The sequence below is a fragment of the Peromyscus maniculatus genome, chromosome 7, assembly GCF_049852395.1.
Source record: "Peromyscus maniculatus bairdii isolate BWxNUB_F1_BW_parent chromosome 7, HU_Pman_BW_mat_3.1, whole genome shotgun sequence".
Lineage (NCBI taxonomy): Eukaryota > Metazoa > Chordata > Mammalia > Rodentia > Cricetidae > Peromyscus > Peromyscus maniculatus.
Window position 1 is genome coordinate 10,204,430 of NC_134858.1, and position 20,368 is coordinate 10,224,797.

A 20,368-nucleotide genomic window follows, 5' to 3' on the forward strand; every position below is an offset into this window, starting at 1 on the left:
GCAGGAAGTAATTTTAAGAAAACAATGCCCACATTCCCAAGATGTGGAATGGGAGGTTTGAGTTGTTTAATGAGTTATGGATATTGTCATTGTTTATGATGATTGGTTACAAGTTGTTAATTGTTAATGGTCAGGAAAAAAGCTGAACAAGGAGATTAGATTCAGAGTTTTTGTTTACAAAAAATAAGAAAAAGAAAAAAGAGAATATAGATGAGGTAGATCATTGAATCTACTCTGAGAAAAAAGACAAAGAAATAATAGGATAAATGGGTAGATCATTGAATCTACTCTAAAAAGAAAAAGGAGAAGATTGAAAACAAAAGGTAGATTATTGAACCTATTATGAAAAGAAAAAAGAGAGAATATAGATATGATAAGATAAAAAGGGAGATTATTGAATCTACTTTTAAAAAGGAACTACTTGTTTTACATAGGATAAGTAATGAAATTTTTTTTTGTCTGAATTTATCAAATGTTACTGGACTGGACATTGTTAATATATATAAAATAGAGTTTTTCTGTCTGAATCTGTCAAATGTTAATGGACTAGACATTGTTAATGTAATTCTTGACTGTATATATTGTATATACTTATTGGATATAGTTTTTCTTGTATTAGTTATAAGCTTTTTTAATTTTAGACAAAAAAGGGGAAATGTGGTGATATTGTGTTTCCCAATATATCATGCACCCTAATAAATTTATCTGGGGTCAGAGAACAGAACAGTCACTAGACAGACATAGAGGCCAGAAAATGGTGGCACTCACACCATTAATCCTAGCATTCCAAAGGCAGAGATCCGCCTGGATCTCCTTGAATTCAAGGCCACACTGGAAACAGCCAGGCGTGGTAACAAGAGCCTTTAATCCCAGGAAGTAATGGCAGAAAGCAGAAAGGTATATAAGGCATGAAGACCAGAAACTAGAAGCTTTTGGATCATTAAGCTTTTAGGCTTTTGAGCAGCAGTTCAGCTGAGATCTATTTGGATGAGGCCACAGAAGCTTCCAGTCTGAGGAAACAGGATCAGCTGAGGAATTGGCGAGGTGGGGAAGCTGTGGCTTGTTCTGTCTCTCTGATCTTCCAACATTCATCCCAATAACTGACACAGGTTTGTTTTTTTATTAGTAAGACCTTTTAAGATTCGTGCTACAATCTGCTACTCAAGAGAGGCCACTGCAGTCGCTGCTCTTGGCGAGTGTTTCATTTATACTTCATTTGATCATATCAGACTGTTGAAAGAGAGACAGTGTTATCCCAATTTTCTTTATAGACTTCGATTTATGGTATTGTTGTAACTCTGTAGGTTCTGGACAGAGTGTACAGACACTTGGCTATCTTTTGTGTACAAATTTTCCATGTTATATTGTCATAGTTAGCTTTAACTATCAACTTGACAGAGCCTAGACTCACCTGGGAAGAGAGTCTCAGTGAGGAAGTGTCCACATTGGGTTGGCCTGTGGACCTGTCTGTGGAGCATTGGGAGCTCACCAGACTGGAAGTTAGGAATTCCATGAGCTTATTTTGAGATTCCAAAGTGAGTGAATTAGTGTACAGAAAGTAGTTGCTGTAGTAAGAAGCAATGAATTTCACTTACCTAAAAAAGCAAAGAATTTCAACTAGCTGAGATGCCAAGAAAGACAGAAGGAACATGGAAGGAGATCTTAAGGAATTATAAATATCCATCAAAGGCTTAGTGATAAACTACTAATTATAAAAGCTACCCATGGGCTTGGAAAGGATTCAGTGGATAAAGTGCTTGTTGTGGAAGCCTGATGACCTGAGTTCAGATTGCCAGAATCCATATAAAAGCAGGATACAGTAATGTAAGCATCCATGATCCCATTAAACCCACAGAGAGATGGGAGATTGAGCCAGGATACTCGCCATACACTAGCTCAATGGTGACCATCAAGAGACCCTGGGACAAACATATGAAGTCACAAACGCCATATTTCCTCCCTTGCTCAGCATCTTGCTTCATGCATCTTTCTTTCTTTCCTTACTGCTTACTTTCATCATTCAATAATATCATTAATCAGTCCCATCTCCTTAGTGCACCATGTTGTCACTCTGATTTATGGAGAAAAGAATAAACACCACTCAGAGACACAAATCCTAGGACTTAGGTTGTCTTCTTTAGGGAGCATGTTTTTATCTGTGTCTAGGGTATTTATTATGGCTGGGAGCATATGTCTTGCATTGTTGAAGCTGTTATTTGGAATTTGAAGTATCAATTGGATGGTGCTTGTGAAAGCAGAATAGCTGAAGGAATGACCTGAGGTGGATGTAATGCATGGTATCCAGTGTTTTATATATTCTTTCTGAACCTACAGAGGATGAAAGCTGAAATATATTTGCCAGATTTCTTTGAATGTAGGAATATGGATGTGACTTAGTTGCATCAGTTAGAGTCACACATGACCAAGTGAGGCAGGGCACCTCTTTGCTGTTTGGCTCTAACCTTGAAGGTCTGTTTCTCCATCCCCACACTGCAGCTTGTTTATAGAACTGCATCATTTCTCATGGCAGCATCCCAAGTCCCCACTTTGCTCATTTAATCATGTTGTTTGTGTATCTTTTTTTCTATGATTTCTTTCCTTGTCTGGGTCATGCTGTCCTCTGCTGATTCAAACGTTTACATTTTGTATCTGGTTCTTCTGGTGGTAAAAGCCTACCTATGGAAAACACTATGTGAGATTGGAATACTTATTCGAATTTTTTGCTGCTGCAGTCTATAGAACCTGATTATATTAGGTCTTCCTCTCCTGGGGTGGAACATACTTCTTATGCCAGAGTATTAGTGAAATGATGAAGATCCTGTCCAAGAAGAAGCTTTAAGAACTTCCTTTCATTCTGCCATGAGAAAAGTGAACTAGCCATGTCTCATGTCCTTTGTTTAGTGTCTCAGAAAGGCAACGTATAGAGTAGAATCACAGCACATGGGCAGCTGCCAAGTAATTATAGAGAGAAGCTAGCCTTTCCCAGAGGACCCGTTGTGGGATTCAAAGATTGTTATCACAGCGCACTGTAGCAAAGCTGACTGATGTGTTAATTCCTTTCTCACTCCTCAGGCTCAGTCACTGATTTCTATCTCTGTCTCTCTGTCTGTCTATCTCTGTTTATGGATAAACAGAAGAATAGGTAGATAGATATATAGATGATAGAAAGGAAAACAGAAAGATGGATAGATGATAGATAGATAGATAGATAGATAGATAGATAGATAGATAGATGGATAAAGAGTCTCTAGTCTAGGGTTGCCTGTAAATCTTGGTGTAGCTGAGGATTGACTCCTGATCCTCCTGCCTTAACCCCCTGAGCACTGAGGTTATAAGTATGCCCCACCATAAAGGGGTTTTATTCGGTACTGGGGATTGAACCCAGGGCCTCCTGCATGCTAGGCAATCTACACTTGGTCCTAAGATAGATAATCTTCTCATCTTGAGTTATGATATATCCGGGATAAAAAGCATACCCTTGGCCATGTCTCTAAAAATATTTCAGAGATGATTGGATAATGAGAGCTCTGACATAATGTGTGTGACTTAATTCCTTCATGGATTCTTCACATGATGGCATTGTTGGGAGGTAATGGCAAGTAGGAGACGGTCAAGAGTAGGAGCTGGGGGCCCCGTTGGGGAACTAGGTCACTGAGAGAATGCCACTGGGAGTGGGAGGGGCTGTCTTGCCCTGGCACCCTTCCACAGTCCACTTTTTCTGCTTTCTGTCTACTGTGACACAAACAGCTTTATTTTACTTCTTGTCTGCAGCGATGTGATGTGATTGGCATTGCCCTTGGGTTGCCGTGTTATACCTGGTGTTCCTTGTAATTGGTCCAGAAACAACAGAGTTGCCTTTGATGGAATCAAACCTCTGAAAATGTGAGCTAATTCTCCCTTTATTCTGTTTATGTCAGACGTTATGTCATGGAAAAAGAGGTCCAATCACCAAATATTGTATGATAGTACATACATTACATATAATATGTATGATATGTATACATTTTTAAAAAAGAAATGCAGCTTTTCTGTTGAGAATCACTGTTTTCTTTTACTTCATTGAACCTAGTAATATTAGCTGCTCCTAAGCCATTGCCTGGTACTTCTAACATGTTAAGACTCTTGAGTTTTGCTTCTTTTGGTTAGTTTTTTCCTTTGAGATTACGTCTGAGGCATTTTTGGGTTGTGTCTTAGAAACCGTTTTCAGGGACTGGAGAGATGGCTCAGAGGTTAAGAGCACTGACTGCTCTTCCAGAAGTCCTGAGTTCAATTCCCAGCAACCACTTGGTGGTGGCTCACAACCACCTACAATGAGATCTGGTGCCCTCTTCTGGCCTGCAGGCATACATGGAGGCAGAATGTTGTATATATAATACATAAATAAATCTTTTTAAAAAATTGTTTTCAGGGTCTTTGGATTTTGTTCTAATCTTCTAGAAAGTGCTAATGCTTTTGTTTAGGGGGGAGATTAAGTTGCTTAGACATGGACTCTGCCATACTTATGTAGGTAACAAGTTAACTCTTACTCTGCTCTTCAGCAGGAATTGCCTGGAACTCTCCTCCCTTCTGCTCTTCTCCGAGTCACTTGTACTCTGCCTTCCTGTTGTGCACACTCAAGTAGGGCTTAGCCAGAGATTGCAGGAACTGGTACACAGTGTGGTGTTCTCTTTATCTGAAAACTTCCTCACTTTCCAGTTGCCTTTTGATACCGGCTCCTTAGTTCCTCAGGAACTTGAGGAGGTGGAGACTCACTGGGGGAAGTGGGCCACTAGGATTGGGCCTTGCCCTTGATAGCTTTGGCCCCTTTCTTGTCCCATCTTTGCTTCTTGTTCCTCTCAGATGTTGGGTGATGAGGCCCCTCTACAAGCTGTTCCTGTTGCCATGCCTTCCCCACAATAATGGGCTGTGTCCCCTCAAACTATGAGCCAGGTAAATCTTGTCTGCTCTAAGTTGTTTTTTTTCAGGTATTTGATTACAGCAAAAAGCAACTAATATGCTGTGATAAAGCTGAGTATATAAATAAGCACATTAAGAGTGTAATGATAGCTAATCAATCTGGAACAATTTACCATAAATTTGATCTTTCTCATACTCTTGTTTTAGTGCACAACCTTTCTTCTTGAGATGACACATTATGATATAACGTCCCTATGATGAAATGGCGGTGAGTGACAGACATCGTGGTGTAGCAGTGGGCCACTATGTGGGGGTTTCTTGAACACATGGACTGAAGTAGTAATATTACATCAGTCTGTCTGAAAATGGAGATGGCTACTAAGTGACTATGCAGTGATTTGATTCTTATCTTGCTTTCATAGAAAGAAGGGCACACGAGAGTCCATCAGCTAGTCAGGATGATACACCCTTTAAAATGTATTCTTCCTGGAATTTTCCAGGTACTATCTTCAGGATGGCTGAGTGCAGTTGACTCAAAACTATGGAGATATGAGATCCCAGATTTGGGGTAGCTATTGTAGATAATTAAAAGGTTTATGCATGCTTGATGTTCTTAAGGACTGTGTATCTTGAGAGAAGTACACATCCTATCCTTATGCTTTCCCATTCACAGCTCATCATATTACCATCTCAAGACATTTCCTCACTTAGATTTGAAAAATCTAATGAGCATCTTTGACAAGCTGGTGGGTAATACACCTATAGATATAGTGATTTTTGAATGAATGAGTGTCTATAACTTGAAAATGTTGTCAGTTCATGTATGACTGTATTGTGTATATACAAGGACGCATGCATGCTCATGTGCATCGAGGCCTCTCGTGCCTCAGGTGCTTGGTTCTCTGCCGCTGTGATACACACCATGCCAAAAGCATCCTGTAGAGGAAAGGGCTTGTTTGGCTAACACACCATCACAATCCATCATTGAGGGAAGTCAGGAACTATAGAGGAAAGCTGTTTACTGGCTTGCTTTACATGACTTGCTCAGCTTGCTTTCTCATATAGTCTAGACCCTTCTGCCTGGGGATGGTGCTACCCATAGTGGGCTGTGCCTGCTAATAGCAACCATTAATTAAGAAAATGCCAGAGACATGCCCACAGACCAGTCTGATGGGGGATAATTCCTTGAAGTTCTTTTTTTCCCAGGTGACTCTAGTTTGTATCAAGTTGACAGAAACTGACCAGCACACCACCCCTCTTTTTTTGTGAGACCTACTCACTCACTTTTACCTTAACTCCTCAATTTGGATAGGCTGGCTAGCCGGAGAGAACCAGGAATATACCCATCTCTGTCCTCTGGGCAGTGAGATTACAAGCAGGCCACTAAGCTCAGCTTTCTTCCTTCATGTAGGTTCTTAAGGGATGGAGTTCAGGTCTTCATGGCTGCACAGCACTTTCCTGAGCCATCTTCCCAAGCCCTGATGCTAAGTTATTCTTATAAAAATAAATGAGACAACTGAGATTCAGGAAACCTTAGGTTCATTTTTCTTAAGTATGTGACATAACAACCAATGTGTAAGGTAAGGAATGCAGCAATTTAACTTTCACCTGAAATTAAAGTATTCTTTGCTTTTTACTCTTCATCATTCAGGTCAGAAGTAAACCTGGAGTACAGTGGGAAAAGAAACAATAATAGCAACAAATCTATTTACTAAAAGCTTCCTGTGCGATTGACTGCTAAGAAAAACAACCTGTTCTGTGTTTTCAGAGATGACAAACAAACATTCAGATCAAGCTTTAGCGACTCCATAGGATCTCAATGCAGGTTTTTCTGGTTGCAATCTTGAGCCATTTAATAGTGTTCCATAATAATGACTAGAGAGGGCCATGCACAAGTTATTACCCAGGAAGACAGGTTTATAGCAGTCAACACAACACTAAAATGAAATGGGTCTTCCTTTCAAGGGTTCATCCTTCTTCAACATGCATAGTTTGGAAGACACAAGTTGAAAGTATCAAGTGTCCACGAGTCAGGATTTAGAAAGGTTGATAGGGACAGAGAAGCAGTAGATGCTGTCTCTCATGAATTGTGCAGACATTTATGCTTGTCAAAGTGTCTCATTTGACTACTTATCCCATTGGCCTATCAGAGAGATACAATTAAGATTGCTTGAAAAATTAGAGATAAAAATATTTGCTTGCCATCTGCTCTTGCGTGGAAAATGGAAGAGAAAGGCTTTTTTGAGGCTAACTGATGAACCAGCTTGCCTCCATTTTGGGCTTGAAAGCCATTTTACATTAAAGACAAACTAGATTCATTCCTGTTTATGTCTAAATCTGTTTCTCAAGGATTGGGCCATGCCTTACCTGTAACCTTAACTACAACTGGTTCTGCATTGCCTGTTCCACAAAACAGCAACCATACTTTTGTTTCAAAAGGGTTGTTATGACAACTTGCTGTTAAGACTACCTTGCAATCATGCCTTTGTTTCAGGAGGACCAAGCTGTTATACATATATTCTGCTTCTGTAACCCCACCTATTTGCCTGCCAAATCTCCCATTTAGAAACCCCCTATCCCTGAGCTAAAAAAACCTTATCCTCCCCACCTCCAAGGCTAATTTTTTGAACACCATCTTTAGGGAGAGACAACTCCCTATACAAACACAGCTTGTACACAAATAAATTTGCTTTAATTAATTGCTTAATTTGGCTATGATGACTTGGGACAGTGGTTTTTTTCCTTGAATTTGTGGGATTAACATAATCAACCACATATCCATTCATTCATTTGTAACTTTTCTAGTTTACATAGAACACAATCGAGATAGGTTGATCCTGTGGGGATTGTATTTACAAATTGTTAGGGTTTGGATCTGAAATATCTCCCAGAGGCTATGTGCTCTAAAGGCTAGGTTGTCGGCTGACTGTCACTGGGAGGTACTGGGAACTTTAGGAGGAGGGGAGTAATTGGAGTCCCCTTTAAAGGTGGACTGGAACTCTGCCGCTTTCTCTCCCTCTGTTCCTCCTTATCTCCTTTCTGGTCATCCGGAGATGAGCAGATTTTTCTACCATATGTTCCCAGCTAGGATGTTCTCTTTTATCACAGGCAAAAAAAAAAAAAAAAAAAAAAAAAAAAAAAAAAAAAAAAAAAAAATGGAGACTAGTAACCATAAACTGGAATCTTTGAAACCATCAGCCCAAATAAATCTTTCATCAGGCATACTGTCACGGTAATAGAAAGCTAGCGCACAAATTATTTCCTTGGTTCTATAAATTAAGATTTTTCTTTTAAAAAAAATCAAGTAATTGTATTAAAATAAATCTAATTTGCGTCAGCACAATTGTATTTATCCTAGCAAGGGGTTTTTAAAAGATTCTTTTATTTACAGAAATATTTTTCGCATTTCCATATGTATGAGGTGACTAAGGCAGAGTCACAATTAGAAACATTTCTCTAATACTATCTTTCTTGTGTTCTGCGTAACAGAAAGTCATGGGCAGTAACTTTCCCCCTTTACCCAGTTCCTGTCCCCTTATCACATTCCATCTCCACATTCCCTTCCTGCTTTGCAAGGGAATCTGAAGGAGCACGGGATATAGAGAGGTAAGTTTGTCCTCTATTTTAAACACTGCAATCAGCAGTTGGTGTCTAACGCTGCTTGTGATTTTCCAGTTTCTGCCCCATTCTCTTCAACCCTCTCCCTATGCTTTACGGGTTGCTTATCAGCTATAGACACACTCCCAAGCCACACTGACCCATACTCTTGTCACAGGAGACCCGAAAACTCCAGCTCCATTCTCACTCTCCTTTGTATGATGAAAGTGATTTTCAGCGGTTTCCCTCCCATCCCCCACTGGAGCTGTTAGTACCTTCTCCTACCAACCAGTTGTTACTGGTCTGTGATCCTTTAGCTTTCTCTAGTAACAGTTACCATTTATTAAATGTTAGATTGTTTATAGACGTGCACCCATTGGCTACTGTTTGAGTGCGTCTTCAGCAAGCATTGTTTTAGGCATTTTACAATTACTGACTCCCATATTCTGTGAGGCGAGTACACTTGCAGAGAAGGAAGCCCACGTAAATGCAAGATAACTGGAGGCAGTGGAATCTGAGTCCGCCTAGCTTCACTGCTTGCTTTTACACAACGGATTCTCACCTCAAGTATGCTGTGCCTTCTGCTGTCTCTAACCTCATCTTTCAGTCCGCCTGTCCCTTGGTCTCCCCAGGTTTCTTGTCTTCCCCTTTCCCCTCCCCCGCTCATCCCACAGGCTGCCCACGCTCCACCGCTCCCAAGCCTTCACTTCCTTCTGTCTTCTGATAGAAGGGTGTTCCCTTCCTTCTGGAAATTTCCCTCTTAGCTCAAAGTCTCCACCCTGCTCGTCGGCTTCCTCTCCCCACGCCGGCCTGGGGCTGGGCGGCCAGGGCGCAGGCGCAGCACCCAGCTTTGCCGGGCCAGGGGTCCCGGCTCCCAGCAGCCCCCGCGCGCGGTGCAGGCTGGGGGAACATGGCCGCTTCCGGTCTCGCACTCGGGCTGGTGCGGGGCTGACAGCGGCTGCGGCCCCGTGCGCTCCTCCGTCCGCATCTCTCGCCGGCGGCCGCAGAGGGTGCAGCGGCCTCCTGTTCTCGCGCCATGGAGAAGAGCTCGAGCTGCGAGAGTCTCGGCGCGCAGCCCCCGGCGGCACGGCCGCCCAGTGAGGACTCACTGTCCAGGTGAGGCCGGAGCGTGCTGGGACGGAGGCCGGGGTCGTGCGGGTGGAGAGGCCGGGGCGTGCGGGAGGAGAGGCAAGGGCTGCGGCAGGGATGGGAAGGGCCGAGCTGGGCGGGGATGGAGAGGCTTGAGGACAGGAGAAGCCACGGGCAGCGGGCTCGGGGATGGAGAGTCCCGCTGAGCCATGCTTCCTCCGCGGGGCCCGCGGTGTGAGAGGTGAAAATGCAGTTTCTTGATGGCCTCTGCCCTTCTTATTCCTGCTCACTTACCGCTCGTGGAGGTTGCTCCAGCTGTGTTTAAGGACACAGCGTTTTTACTTTAACTGGAGTTGTGTTGTCAAGGACATGACACTTCGTTTCACTCCTCTGCCCTCCTTGTCACAGAGTTTGGGGGCCAGCACATCAACAGACAAGTGGGCTATAGGGACACTCGGAGACAAGCATGCTTAGTTTTAAAATGGGGCGGGGACGAAGCCTCACGGAGCCAGTTTCTTAGCTTAAACATCAGTGACATTTACCAACATAATGTACATTGTATGTGGTGTCTGTTTGGGACAATCTTTAATTAACTGTAGAGAATAGCTTCATCATAGAAACTTGTTAGCTTAATTTTAATGTAGGCAAACAGTCACAGGTGATTCTCATGTACAGGCAGGACAGACTATGTTATTTCTACTAGTGTATTTTATTTCAAGTTTTTTTAGTCTACAAAGTACCAAGTACTACAAAGTATGAATGCTTGACTATGGTAGCTCAGCTATTTTCTGTCCTGTCACTCTAAAGTTGTTCTTTATTTTTTGTTTTTAATTCAGAGCGCAAATAAATTATCTTATGAATTTGTTTTCATATACTGTACAAAATAACCTTTAATACTGCTTAATGTATCACAGTTTCTCTCACCCAGTAGATTGATAAGTTGAGTACTGTTTAATTTTTTTAATGTGTATATGCTTGCATACACATTTATGTGTACTACATGTACACTGGAGCCCAGGAGGTCAGAAGGGAGTATCAGATTCCCTTAAGCTGGAGGGACAGGCAGATGTGTCCCTCATGTGGGTTCTGGGAACTGAACCCTGGTCTTCTGCAAGAGTAGCAAGTGCTCACAACTGCTGAGCCATCTCATCAGCTCTGACTTAAATTTCTGTTGAGCTTAGCTACAAGGAAAATTATGCAAAAATTATTACTTTGTATTTGTTGGAAAATAGAGAAACTATCTCCTCAGCTTAGCAAAAAACTTCAAATTTATTACTGAAGTTGATAAAGCACTCATTTCTGATGGTCTCAAATGCTTCAATTATGAGATGAATTTGGTTGAAATATTCTGCTTGAATAGTTAATTGATAGTACATTTTTGTCCTTTTTGGGAAGAATATAAATATGACAGTGAACCCTATAATTCACTTCAGGGTCCTTTTTTTTTTTTTTTTTTTTTTAAAGGATGTACTCTGTTGAAATTGCTTGAAAGGCTTTGAGCCTGTACTTCCTACTAAAAGTGTGTTGTCTTGATGGAGTGTGTGAGTCGTTTTAGAGCTGTGCTGGTTTACTTTGCCTTCCGGGTCAACATAGATCTGATAGTTTGACTTTAAAAGACCATTTTTTTCCCTTATTCAGATAGTTCCTAACAACTGTAGTAAACAGCGCCTGTGGTAGATCTTGCTTTGCCCTCTTTAGGCAGCTTTTGCCTACTCTGCACACATGTAGCTCCCTCCCTAGGGTTTGGGGACAAACTTTACCATACTGGTCATTCAGCTGTTTCTATAATTTTATTTTTGTTGGTCTTGCTCTGATTCTTGGTGTAAGTAGGACTCTATGGAATATAAAATATAAATAAATCCCTACTGTAGGCCAGTTGTGGAGGCTCGGATAGACCTGACCTTCAGCAGTGTATTGTACTAGTTTACCACTTACATCTGGTTTCCATCTTCCAGGCTGTGTACTGTGGACTGCACTGTCTGAGTAGGTGTCTTTGATGCCTGCTTTTTCTGTGTATGGTCAGATGGTAAGACATGGTGTCTAGCAGGTGCTCTGAACATTGAAACAAAGGAATGTTGATACTTGTTCAACACTGGTCTTGTTTGTTGTCCTCATTCAGAGGATTAAAAGGACTCTCTCTCCTGTTGTGACTGAACAGTTGCAACCTCAGGTTTATCCTAAGCTTACTTGTATGTGAAGTACGCAGCACCCTGTGTGGTCATTGTTGATAGCATTCTCTTCTCTAGGCTCGGTCCTTTCTCATGCCCTCCTCACCTTGTCATCTTTTAATCTTGATTACTTTGACTCCCTAGTCTAACTTTCATGTCAACCGTTTTAGTGTGTCTTTTTCCCTTATCATATATTCTTATGCTGTAGTTATTCTGGGTAATACTTGCTTGTCTCTTGTTATTTTGATTTTATCGGTTACTTTCTAGCTGATAATTTAGCATGCATGTTCCATGTCCCATATTTATGCTTGACTTTCATTAACAAGAGAACGTACACATGCTGAAGGCCATTCACAACTGATTTTTTTTTTCTTTCTTAGAAAGGCTCACTGTGTAGCCCAGTCTGGCCTTGAACTAAAAAATCTTCTGCCTTAGTCTCATGAATGTTGTGATTACAGGTGTGCACTCTCTCTCCTACACTTCAATTTAATTGCATTTTGTAAATTGCATGTCTTTCTTAAAATTATCATCATTTGAAAATAGTGAATCCTGAGTTACTGTTTCTGTGAATTTTAATTATAGTCTTAAGTGGTAAAGAGTTTCCAGGATGCCTAAAGCATATTTTGTTGCAAAATCTCATCTGTAGTTTTAACTTCGAGGTCACTTGAAAGTGATATGTTTGTAGGAAATAATACTTCCAGGAAGTGCTGTGTTGGTAGGAAATAATGCTTCCAGGTTTTTCCAGTAGTGATGGGTTTATATACAATCACATTCTTACCTATTTGCATTGGTGTGTTTTCTGAGGCAGCTGGCCAGGACTAGTGTTAGAAGTTACAGCTTCAGGACAAAGTGACTATTTGGTTCAGTGGCCCCCTTGGCTTTGTTATTACTGGCACTGATTCTAGTGGTAATCTAAAAGTTATTTTGGAATTCATTATTTCTAGACCCTAAAAGAACTTTAATTTCTGTGTAAGGCCCAATATTATTATTAACTTACCAATATGTAATATGAAGATTTTAAAAAGCCTGATTACTATTCAAAAGTATGAAAGTCAGTCCTGAGGCTGAGATTGGATCCTCTATACTTTTTTTGTTGTTGTTTATTAAATCTCATCTTTAAAGGAAATATTCTGAGTGTTTATTTTCTGTTGTGAATAACACAAGTTAAAACTATAGACTCTAGGACTTTTCCTAAAAATAGGGATCCTAATGTAATGCATTACAATAAAATAATTTATAAAATTATTATAATGGAGAAGTTATGTGACAACATAAACAGACCAAACCAGTGCAACCTGAATTGTACCCAAGGGAAGGAAGTAACTCTGGAGGGCACATAGGGCCAGAAGGCAGGAAGTTTATTTTGGAAAGCTGCCAAATTATGCTATTGTATTAAAAATCACCACAGCCTTAGATTGCATGTGATTTAGGATTTTGAGTAGTGGAAATTCTCCAGATTCTACTGTGGAATATTTTCCATTTTTAGGGAAAGTACTTTGTATCCTTGTGCTATGTAATTAGGTTAAATAAATGGCTGAATCTCCTAAAGAGATGCTAATCAAGGACCTGTAATGATTTTATAAGACTGATTCCTACAGAAAGTCAGGTTAAAAATGGGGCTCTAAAAAGTGATGATGTTGGAAGGTCCTGGATACGCAGAGTACAAGAGACTGGAGGGGAAGATGCTCTCCTAATGGAACAGTCATTTCAGTGCCCTGACCTGTAGCTCTGTTAACACACAGACAACTGTGTGCTAATCACTGGAGACACTCAGTGAACAAGCTACACAGCTCTTCCTTGTGGGTGCGCACGACCCATGGTAGGAACCACTTTCTTTCACAGACTATTGCTGCTGTGAATAACCTTGAGCTCTTTGAGTACTTTTTAGTCCAGATTGAATTACAACAGATACTAGGTTTTCAATATATATATATATATATATATATATATATATATATATATATATATAAATGAACTTTAAAAATATACTTTATTGTATAACACTCCCATGGAATCCAAAAACTGGTATGTTAGAACTTTTTATTTTTATTTTTTATTAAGGTTAGGTTTTGTGTGTGTGCAGCTGTGCTTGTCTGTGTCTCTGTGTGCATGTGAGTGTACAACTGTTTTTGTCTGTGCCTATGGATGATGGAGGTTGATTTTGGATGTCTTCCTCTTGTCCTCCGTCTTATTTTTGAGACAGGGTTCCCTACTGAACCTGGAGCAGACTGCTTTGCCTTGAGTGGCCAGCCAGTGAGACCTTCTACACTCATCATCCACCTTTCTCCACCTCCACGTCCAGCACTGGAGTTACAGAAGCATACTTACACCTGGCTTTTTTTGTGGGTACTGGGGATTCGAACTCAGGTCTTCATGCCTGCACAGCATACACCTTACCTACTGAATTGTTGCCTAGGTCCCAGGTTTTATGTTTTTTATTGGTATTTATGCTTTGAAATACTCATGGTGGAGTCCAGGGCTTCATGCATGTTAAGCAAGTACTGTACCATTGAGTTACACCTAAAGTTGGGTTTAGATTCAGCAGAGTACAACAGAAAACCTGGACTAATGGTGATTCAATCCTACAAATTTTCTTTTCTCCAATAAAAGTCCACAGAGTAATGCAGTTGTGAGGTAGTGGATTTGAATGCCGAGGATACAGATTCTTCATGTTACCGTGTGAGCCAGGATGGCAGTTAGAGCCTGACATTGCATTTGCAAGTGGAGGACAGTTCTTCCCTTTAAAAGATATGCTTTGGGGTTCACAAGTTGCTTTTAAGCCACTGTCTAGTTGGCTCTTTCATGGTCCTATTGCCATGGCTAGCTGTAAGGCAGTCTAGGCTATTAAGTTCTGTAGGCTCTGCTCTAAGGCCTTGTGCTAAGGCAAAACTTGGAGGTTTTGACTTAAGGAATAGAATAGAAGAGAGGGAGGCAGAGGCAGGTGGATCTCTGTGAGTTCGAGGCCAGCCTGGTCTACAAAGTGAGTTTCAGGAAAAGCGCAAAGCTACACAGAGAAACCCTGTCTCGAAAAACCGAAGAGAGAGAGAGAGGGAGGGAGGGAGGGAGGGAGGGAGGGAGGGAGGGAGGGAGGGAGGGAGGGAGGGAGGGAGGGAGGGAGGGAGGGAGAGAATTCACAGGCACTGGATTCTCCCTGAGACAAATGAACCATTTAAAAGCAAGAAGCATGTTTCTTCCATGCTCATGGAAGCTGAAGATGCCTCTGGTTGCAAGGCAGTGGTCACAACAGAAGATGGCATCAAAGGCATTGATAAAACATCTTAACCTAACAATCTAGATCTCTGAATTCTAAGGGTGGTGGTTGATTCATTAGTCTGTTCCAGCAGCAGTGTTTAGAAAAAGTCAATCGCTGTTATTTTAAATACCAGTGACAGTGCCCAGTGAGGGCTAGAAACCCCCTTAAAGTTTTCATACAACTCACAGATTATGAGGGATGTGGTGACCGTGAGGGAAATAAGCAGAGCTGTGCTCAATAACAGCACAAGGTCCTCAGGAAACTAGTCCCCAGGGCTCTGCCTCTCCGAGACACACCCACTGTGGTTATGCTGACCAATGAGCCATTTTCCATGAGTTCAGAACTGCTTGCTGTTCCTCTTGCATGGCCTCTGACTGTTGTAGAATATTATTTTCAGGTGTTACTTTTGTTTGTGTTGCATTTGTTTAACTCTGTGAAGCCATGTTACTTTGCTTGTCTAAAACTCCTGATGGGCTAATAAAGCACTGAACAGTCAATGGTGAGGCAGGAGAAAGGGTAGGCCGGACTGGCAGGCAGAGAGAGGATATATAGAAGAAAATAGGAGCACTCTGGGAGTAAAAGTAGAAGTAGCCAGAGGAGGAGGATCCAGGGGCCAGCCACCCAGCTACTCAGCCAGACACAGAGTAAGAAGAAAAGAAAAGGTATACAAGAATAGAGAAAGATAAAAGCCCCTGAGGCCAAAGGTGGACAGTCTAATTTAAGAAAAGCTGGCAAAAAAAAAAAAAAAAAAAAAAGCCAAGCTAAGGCCGGACATTTATAATTAAGAGTAAGCCTTGGTGTGAACTGAGTGGTGAGCCACCCAAAAGAGTAAAAACCTCCAATGACACCAGGCACTGCAGAATTCCTGTTCCTGATAGCAGCAAATGAGTGGTTGTTCAAGCAGTTGTACGTGTCACCTTGAGTTTGTGCTTCTGTAAAAAGGACAATAATTGATGGGCCAATGACTATGAGCCATAATTTTCTTTCTTTCTTTCTTTTCCTTCCTTCCTTCCTTCCTTCCTTCCTTCCTTCCTTCCTTCCTTCCTTCCTTCCTTCCTTCCTTCCTTCCTTCCTTCCTTCCTTCCTTTCTTTCCCTCCCTCCCTCCCTCCCTCCCTCCCTCCCTCTCTCTCTCTTTCTTTCTTTTTTTGTTTGTTTTTAGACAGGGTTTCTCTGTGTAGTTTTGGAGCCTGTCCTGGATCTTGCTCTGTAGACCAGGCTGGCCTCGAATTCAGAGATCGTCTGACTCTGTCTCCTGAGTGCTGGGATTAAAGGTGTGTGCCACTGCTGCCTGGCAAGCTGTAATTTTCTTGACCTAAGTAAAGATACCTGTCTGTGAAAGGTATGCCTGTCTGTGAAAGGTCAAAAATAAAGTTAATAAACCTTATTTTACCAATATTGAAAAACATTCATTATATCAAAGGGGTAACAAAAATAGAAACATCCAGGGTAAGTTTTGCTTTTCTTGTGAGTTTTTAGAGTAACAAATTAATAGAGTTAATAAACAACATAATATAAACAATAGCCCTGAATGTTTGTTTTGGGCTTACTGTGTGCTGACTGGGACACTAAGTTACTGATGTGCTTTTCTCACATAAGTCTGTATAAGATAGACCGAGTTAAAGTTTCCATTTTAGAGTTAGAGAAAGAAAACTGAAGATTAGAGCGTATTGACCTTGGAGACCAAGTCTGTTTGACTTCAGGGTCCGTGTGACACAGAAATGATTGTGCCTGAAGACTAGGTGCCTGGGGTTCAGACAGCTTTGCAGTTAGAGGACAGTTCCTGCACAGATTGACACTGGTTGGAGAGGTGCTTTCTTGCCATGTGGCCATGTGGAGAAGTGTAAAGGCACGTTAGTGAACTGAGAATTTTCTTTAGCTTTGAACATTTCTTTTTCATACAGAAAGCAAGATGTCTGGTGATTGTATAGTTTTCATTTGCAAGGACAGTTTTATTTTTGAAGATTACATGAATTATGCAAGTGAAGCCTTTTTCCCTCCTTCCCTGCCCCTCAGACTTTGCACAGTCGTTTAGAATACTTAACTCTAGGGCTCATTCAGTGTCTGAACCCCTAAGTTCCTTTGTGTTTGTTTACAGTTAATGTGTTAAGAGCCATTGACATTTGAAGATCATCAGAAGTGAAGATAAAAGATCTCAAAAATTATAATGTAAGTGAATGGGAAATTACAAAAATGGACAGAAAGTAATATTGCCAGTACTATCTTTGGATCCAGTATTATCCCAAATGAAATTTGTGCATATGAGTAATCAGTGACTTCAAACTTTAATCTCACTCCCATGTTCTAGTCCAGAACATCCTGTGATTTCTTCTACCTGGGGGAAAGCAGTCATTAAGTTTTAGTCACCCAGAAATTTTCCATTAGAGTTTGGGGCATGGGGGTGCTTCTGTGTACTTCCTCCTTTTCCTTCCTTAGGACTTTGAAGTTTGATAAGAGAAGAGGATGACAAGGGTACAAATTATATTTATGTGGAGACCTTGTTTCTGGCAGCAGATACATACATGGTTTATGTCTTAGTCATGAAGAGGACAGTTAGATGCAAGCCTTCTCCCTGCCTTTCCCACTGCTCCTTTCATCTCTTTGTCTCTCTCTGATCTCTTGAGTATTCACTATATCTTTTCATTCTATGCTAGATGCTGCATTTTTTTCCTCCTGAGACAGAGTCTGGGCTCAGTGTGACCGTGACTTCTGATCCTCTAGCTTCTACCTCCCGAGTGCCAGGACTACAGGAGAGCATCATTGCACTTGATTTATGGGATTCTTTGGATCAAACTTTGGGCTTTTTAAATGCCAGGCAAGCTCTCTACCAATTAGTTTCAGAATTCTTGATAGCTTGGTGCTGTGACAGCTATATATAGTACTGTTAGATCCATCAGGACCACTCAGTGCTTTTCAGATGCTCTGGAGACCTGCACATTCTAGTTCAGGTGGTGCTTGTGAACATTTAGTGTGCAGTTTCTAGCCCGTTCTGAATTAGAGGGAACAGGTCCAAGAGTCTGTACTGAAGTTTGAGAACCATCAGTTCAGATGCTTTTTGGAGTCTCAGTCAGCTCCAAGAGTTTGCAGATGAGGGAAAGACATTGGGAAGTTTATTTATCCAAAAATACAGTTAATTTTGGGAGGCTGGGAAAGGTTAGTGTTTTTTCTTCAAAGTCTTCATGGGTCATGTAGTATTTTTTGTTTGGCTAGACAGCCTCACTGTGCTTCATGTTTATAAGCCCCTCCTCCATCTCACATGTTAGCATCATAACCAGTTTACCATTGTACCTGGAAAAACCTAGAAGCCACAGATACATCATTTTCCTGAAGATTGCACACTGTTTCTCAGTCTTCAGCCAGATGTATGGCTGATTGATTTTGAAATCATTGAGTAATAGTTTTGGTGGAGAAAGAACACTTTTTTGTATGTCAGACATTCATATTCCTGTCTGGATTGAGTGTTGTATACTTGTGAAGACCTGATGTCATTTTTTTAGCATCTGTAAGTGGGAGGTGTGGGCTCTGTGTTGTGAGCAGTTCTGTTCATTGTTTCTCTCCCCATGGCTCTGTGAAGCACAGTGTTAGGAGTTACTGAGTTTACTGTGTATGGAACCACAGATCTTACCACTGTAATTAACTTGTATTTGTAATAGCTGGTAACAGTGTATTTATAATACATTGATATTTATTAAAAACTCTGAAGGAATGTTTTGAACCATACATTTTAAATTAATTTTATTATTTTACATATTTTATATTGTGTCTTACAGTTCCTGAATTATACCTTGTATTCAAAACTGAAGTTAGCCCAGTTTTTTTTTTTTAAAATACCCTGTAATGTTGGAAGTACAAAAAAGTTAGATTATAAAATGTTACTACCCAATTTCTGAGTGTTTTGAGGTATGTCTTAGTTAAAGGATGCTTTTCAGGTGTTAATAATTTACTTTTGTGGTGTGGGGGACCAAGTTGAGGCTTGCACAGGCTCAAAGTGCTTCTTATAAGTAGTTGTTCATCTCTGCACACTTATTATCCTTGGCTTCACAGATACCGGTTCCATTATCATTGGTTTTGTAACCATAGGCTCAGATTTGCAAATAGATCATCTCCAAAGAGGGACTTAGTCTGGGAGTGTAGCTCATTGGTAGAGCAGTGCTTGGTATTCACAGGTTCAGTCCCCAGCATCATGAAAGAAAAAGAAAGAAACAGAGGATTTTATGTAGTGTTAATTCCCTTCCAAAGGAATTTACTTAAGAAATTTCATATATGCTGAAAGATACTTCAGAATGACACTACATTTCTAGGATGACCTGGGAAATGTTTGGAAAACTAGAATATCACAGCTATAATGTAACTGTTACCTACAGAGTTGCCTTATTATTTAATTGTAAATGTTTGCCATTGATTTAGTTTAAAATCAGAATGAAAAATAATACATTGATCACTTGACCGGTTTCTTATTTCTTGTGCTCAGATTTTATTAAATATTTAAGCATATGTTGTTAAAGTAATCTTTACACAAGTAACCTAAATTTTTCTTTCAATATGTAAGAGTCCGTGATGGTTGATGTTGTCTACTTGACAGGCTCTAGAACCACCTGGGAGATGGGCACCTGACATGCCTGTGGGGGTTATCTTGATTATGTAATTCTGTGTGGGAAGGCCCATCTTCATAGAGGTTGGACCACTCTGTGGGCAAGAGAGCCTTGACTACACAAAACGCAGGAAGTGAGCTGCGCTCTAGTGTTTACATCTCTGCCTCTTGACTCTGGATGTGAGTAACCAGCTGTCTCACGCGCTCCTGTTGCTGTGACTTTGCCGCCATGATGGACTTCACCCTTGACCTTTCACTGGAATAAACTCTTTCTTCCTGAAGTTGTTTGTCGGGTGTTTTTTTCACAGCAATGGAAAAGAAATTGGAGGAGAGTCTTGGTGATTGGTTCAGGCTGTCACCTTCAATACAGAAAATACTCAAGTCAAAAGACTTCTTTCTGCAGATATTCACGAAAGAAAACAATTAGCAAATAAATGATATTCACTCATCTATTCAGTGTAATCACAGTAGCTAATGAGTATGCAATCAGATGTCAGTTTTATAGTTGCAAAGCTGTTTTGCTTATGTGGTCTGTGATTTCTCAAGAGAGCCCTGATTTGATATAGATAACAGACTCAAAATTATCCAGTGTCCCTTTAGTAAAAGATGGAACTAGAATTTGGATTTTCATGTAAGTGCTCTACTGTTTTTACTCCCAATATAAATTATAGAGCAGAAGTGGTAAAAGTTCTTGGGGTGTACATTTTGCTGATTAAAGGAAATTTTTTTTTTTTTTTGGAAAGTTGATGACAGGCTCAATCTGTCCCATTAAGTCT

The 20,368-nt window shown here is 40.7% G+C and overlaps 1 protein-coding gene across 7 annotated transcripts in view; it reads left to right on the forward strand.

The window, feature by feature from the left end:
* The first annotated feature begins 9,305 nt into the window (after positions 1–9,305).
* The window catches only part of Mtmr2 (myotubularin related protein 2), a 58,569-nt gene continuing 47,506 nt past the window's right edge, over positions 9,306–20,368 (forward strand). For 2 of the 7 annotated variants that reach the window (XM_076575655.1, XM_076575652.1), the window contains exons 1-2: positions 9,469–9,609; positions 17,100–17,170. Coding sequence is in view for 1 of the 7 variants with exons in the window: in XM_006992797.4 (XP_006992859.1) it covers positions 9,530–9,609 (80 nt within the window). In the remaining 6 variants the exon portion in view is untranslated. Of the gene's footprint in view, positions 9,610–13,953; positions 14,093–17,099; positions 17,171–20,368 lie in introns of all 7 variants that reach the window. The other 5 variants (XM_076575650.1, XM_042280366.2, XM_006992797.4 and 2 more) reach the window with 5 other exon arrangements.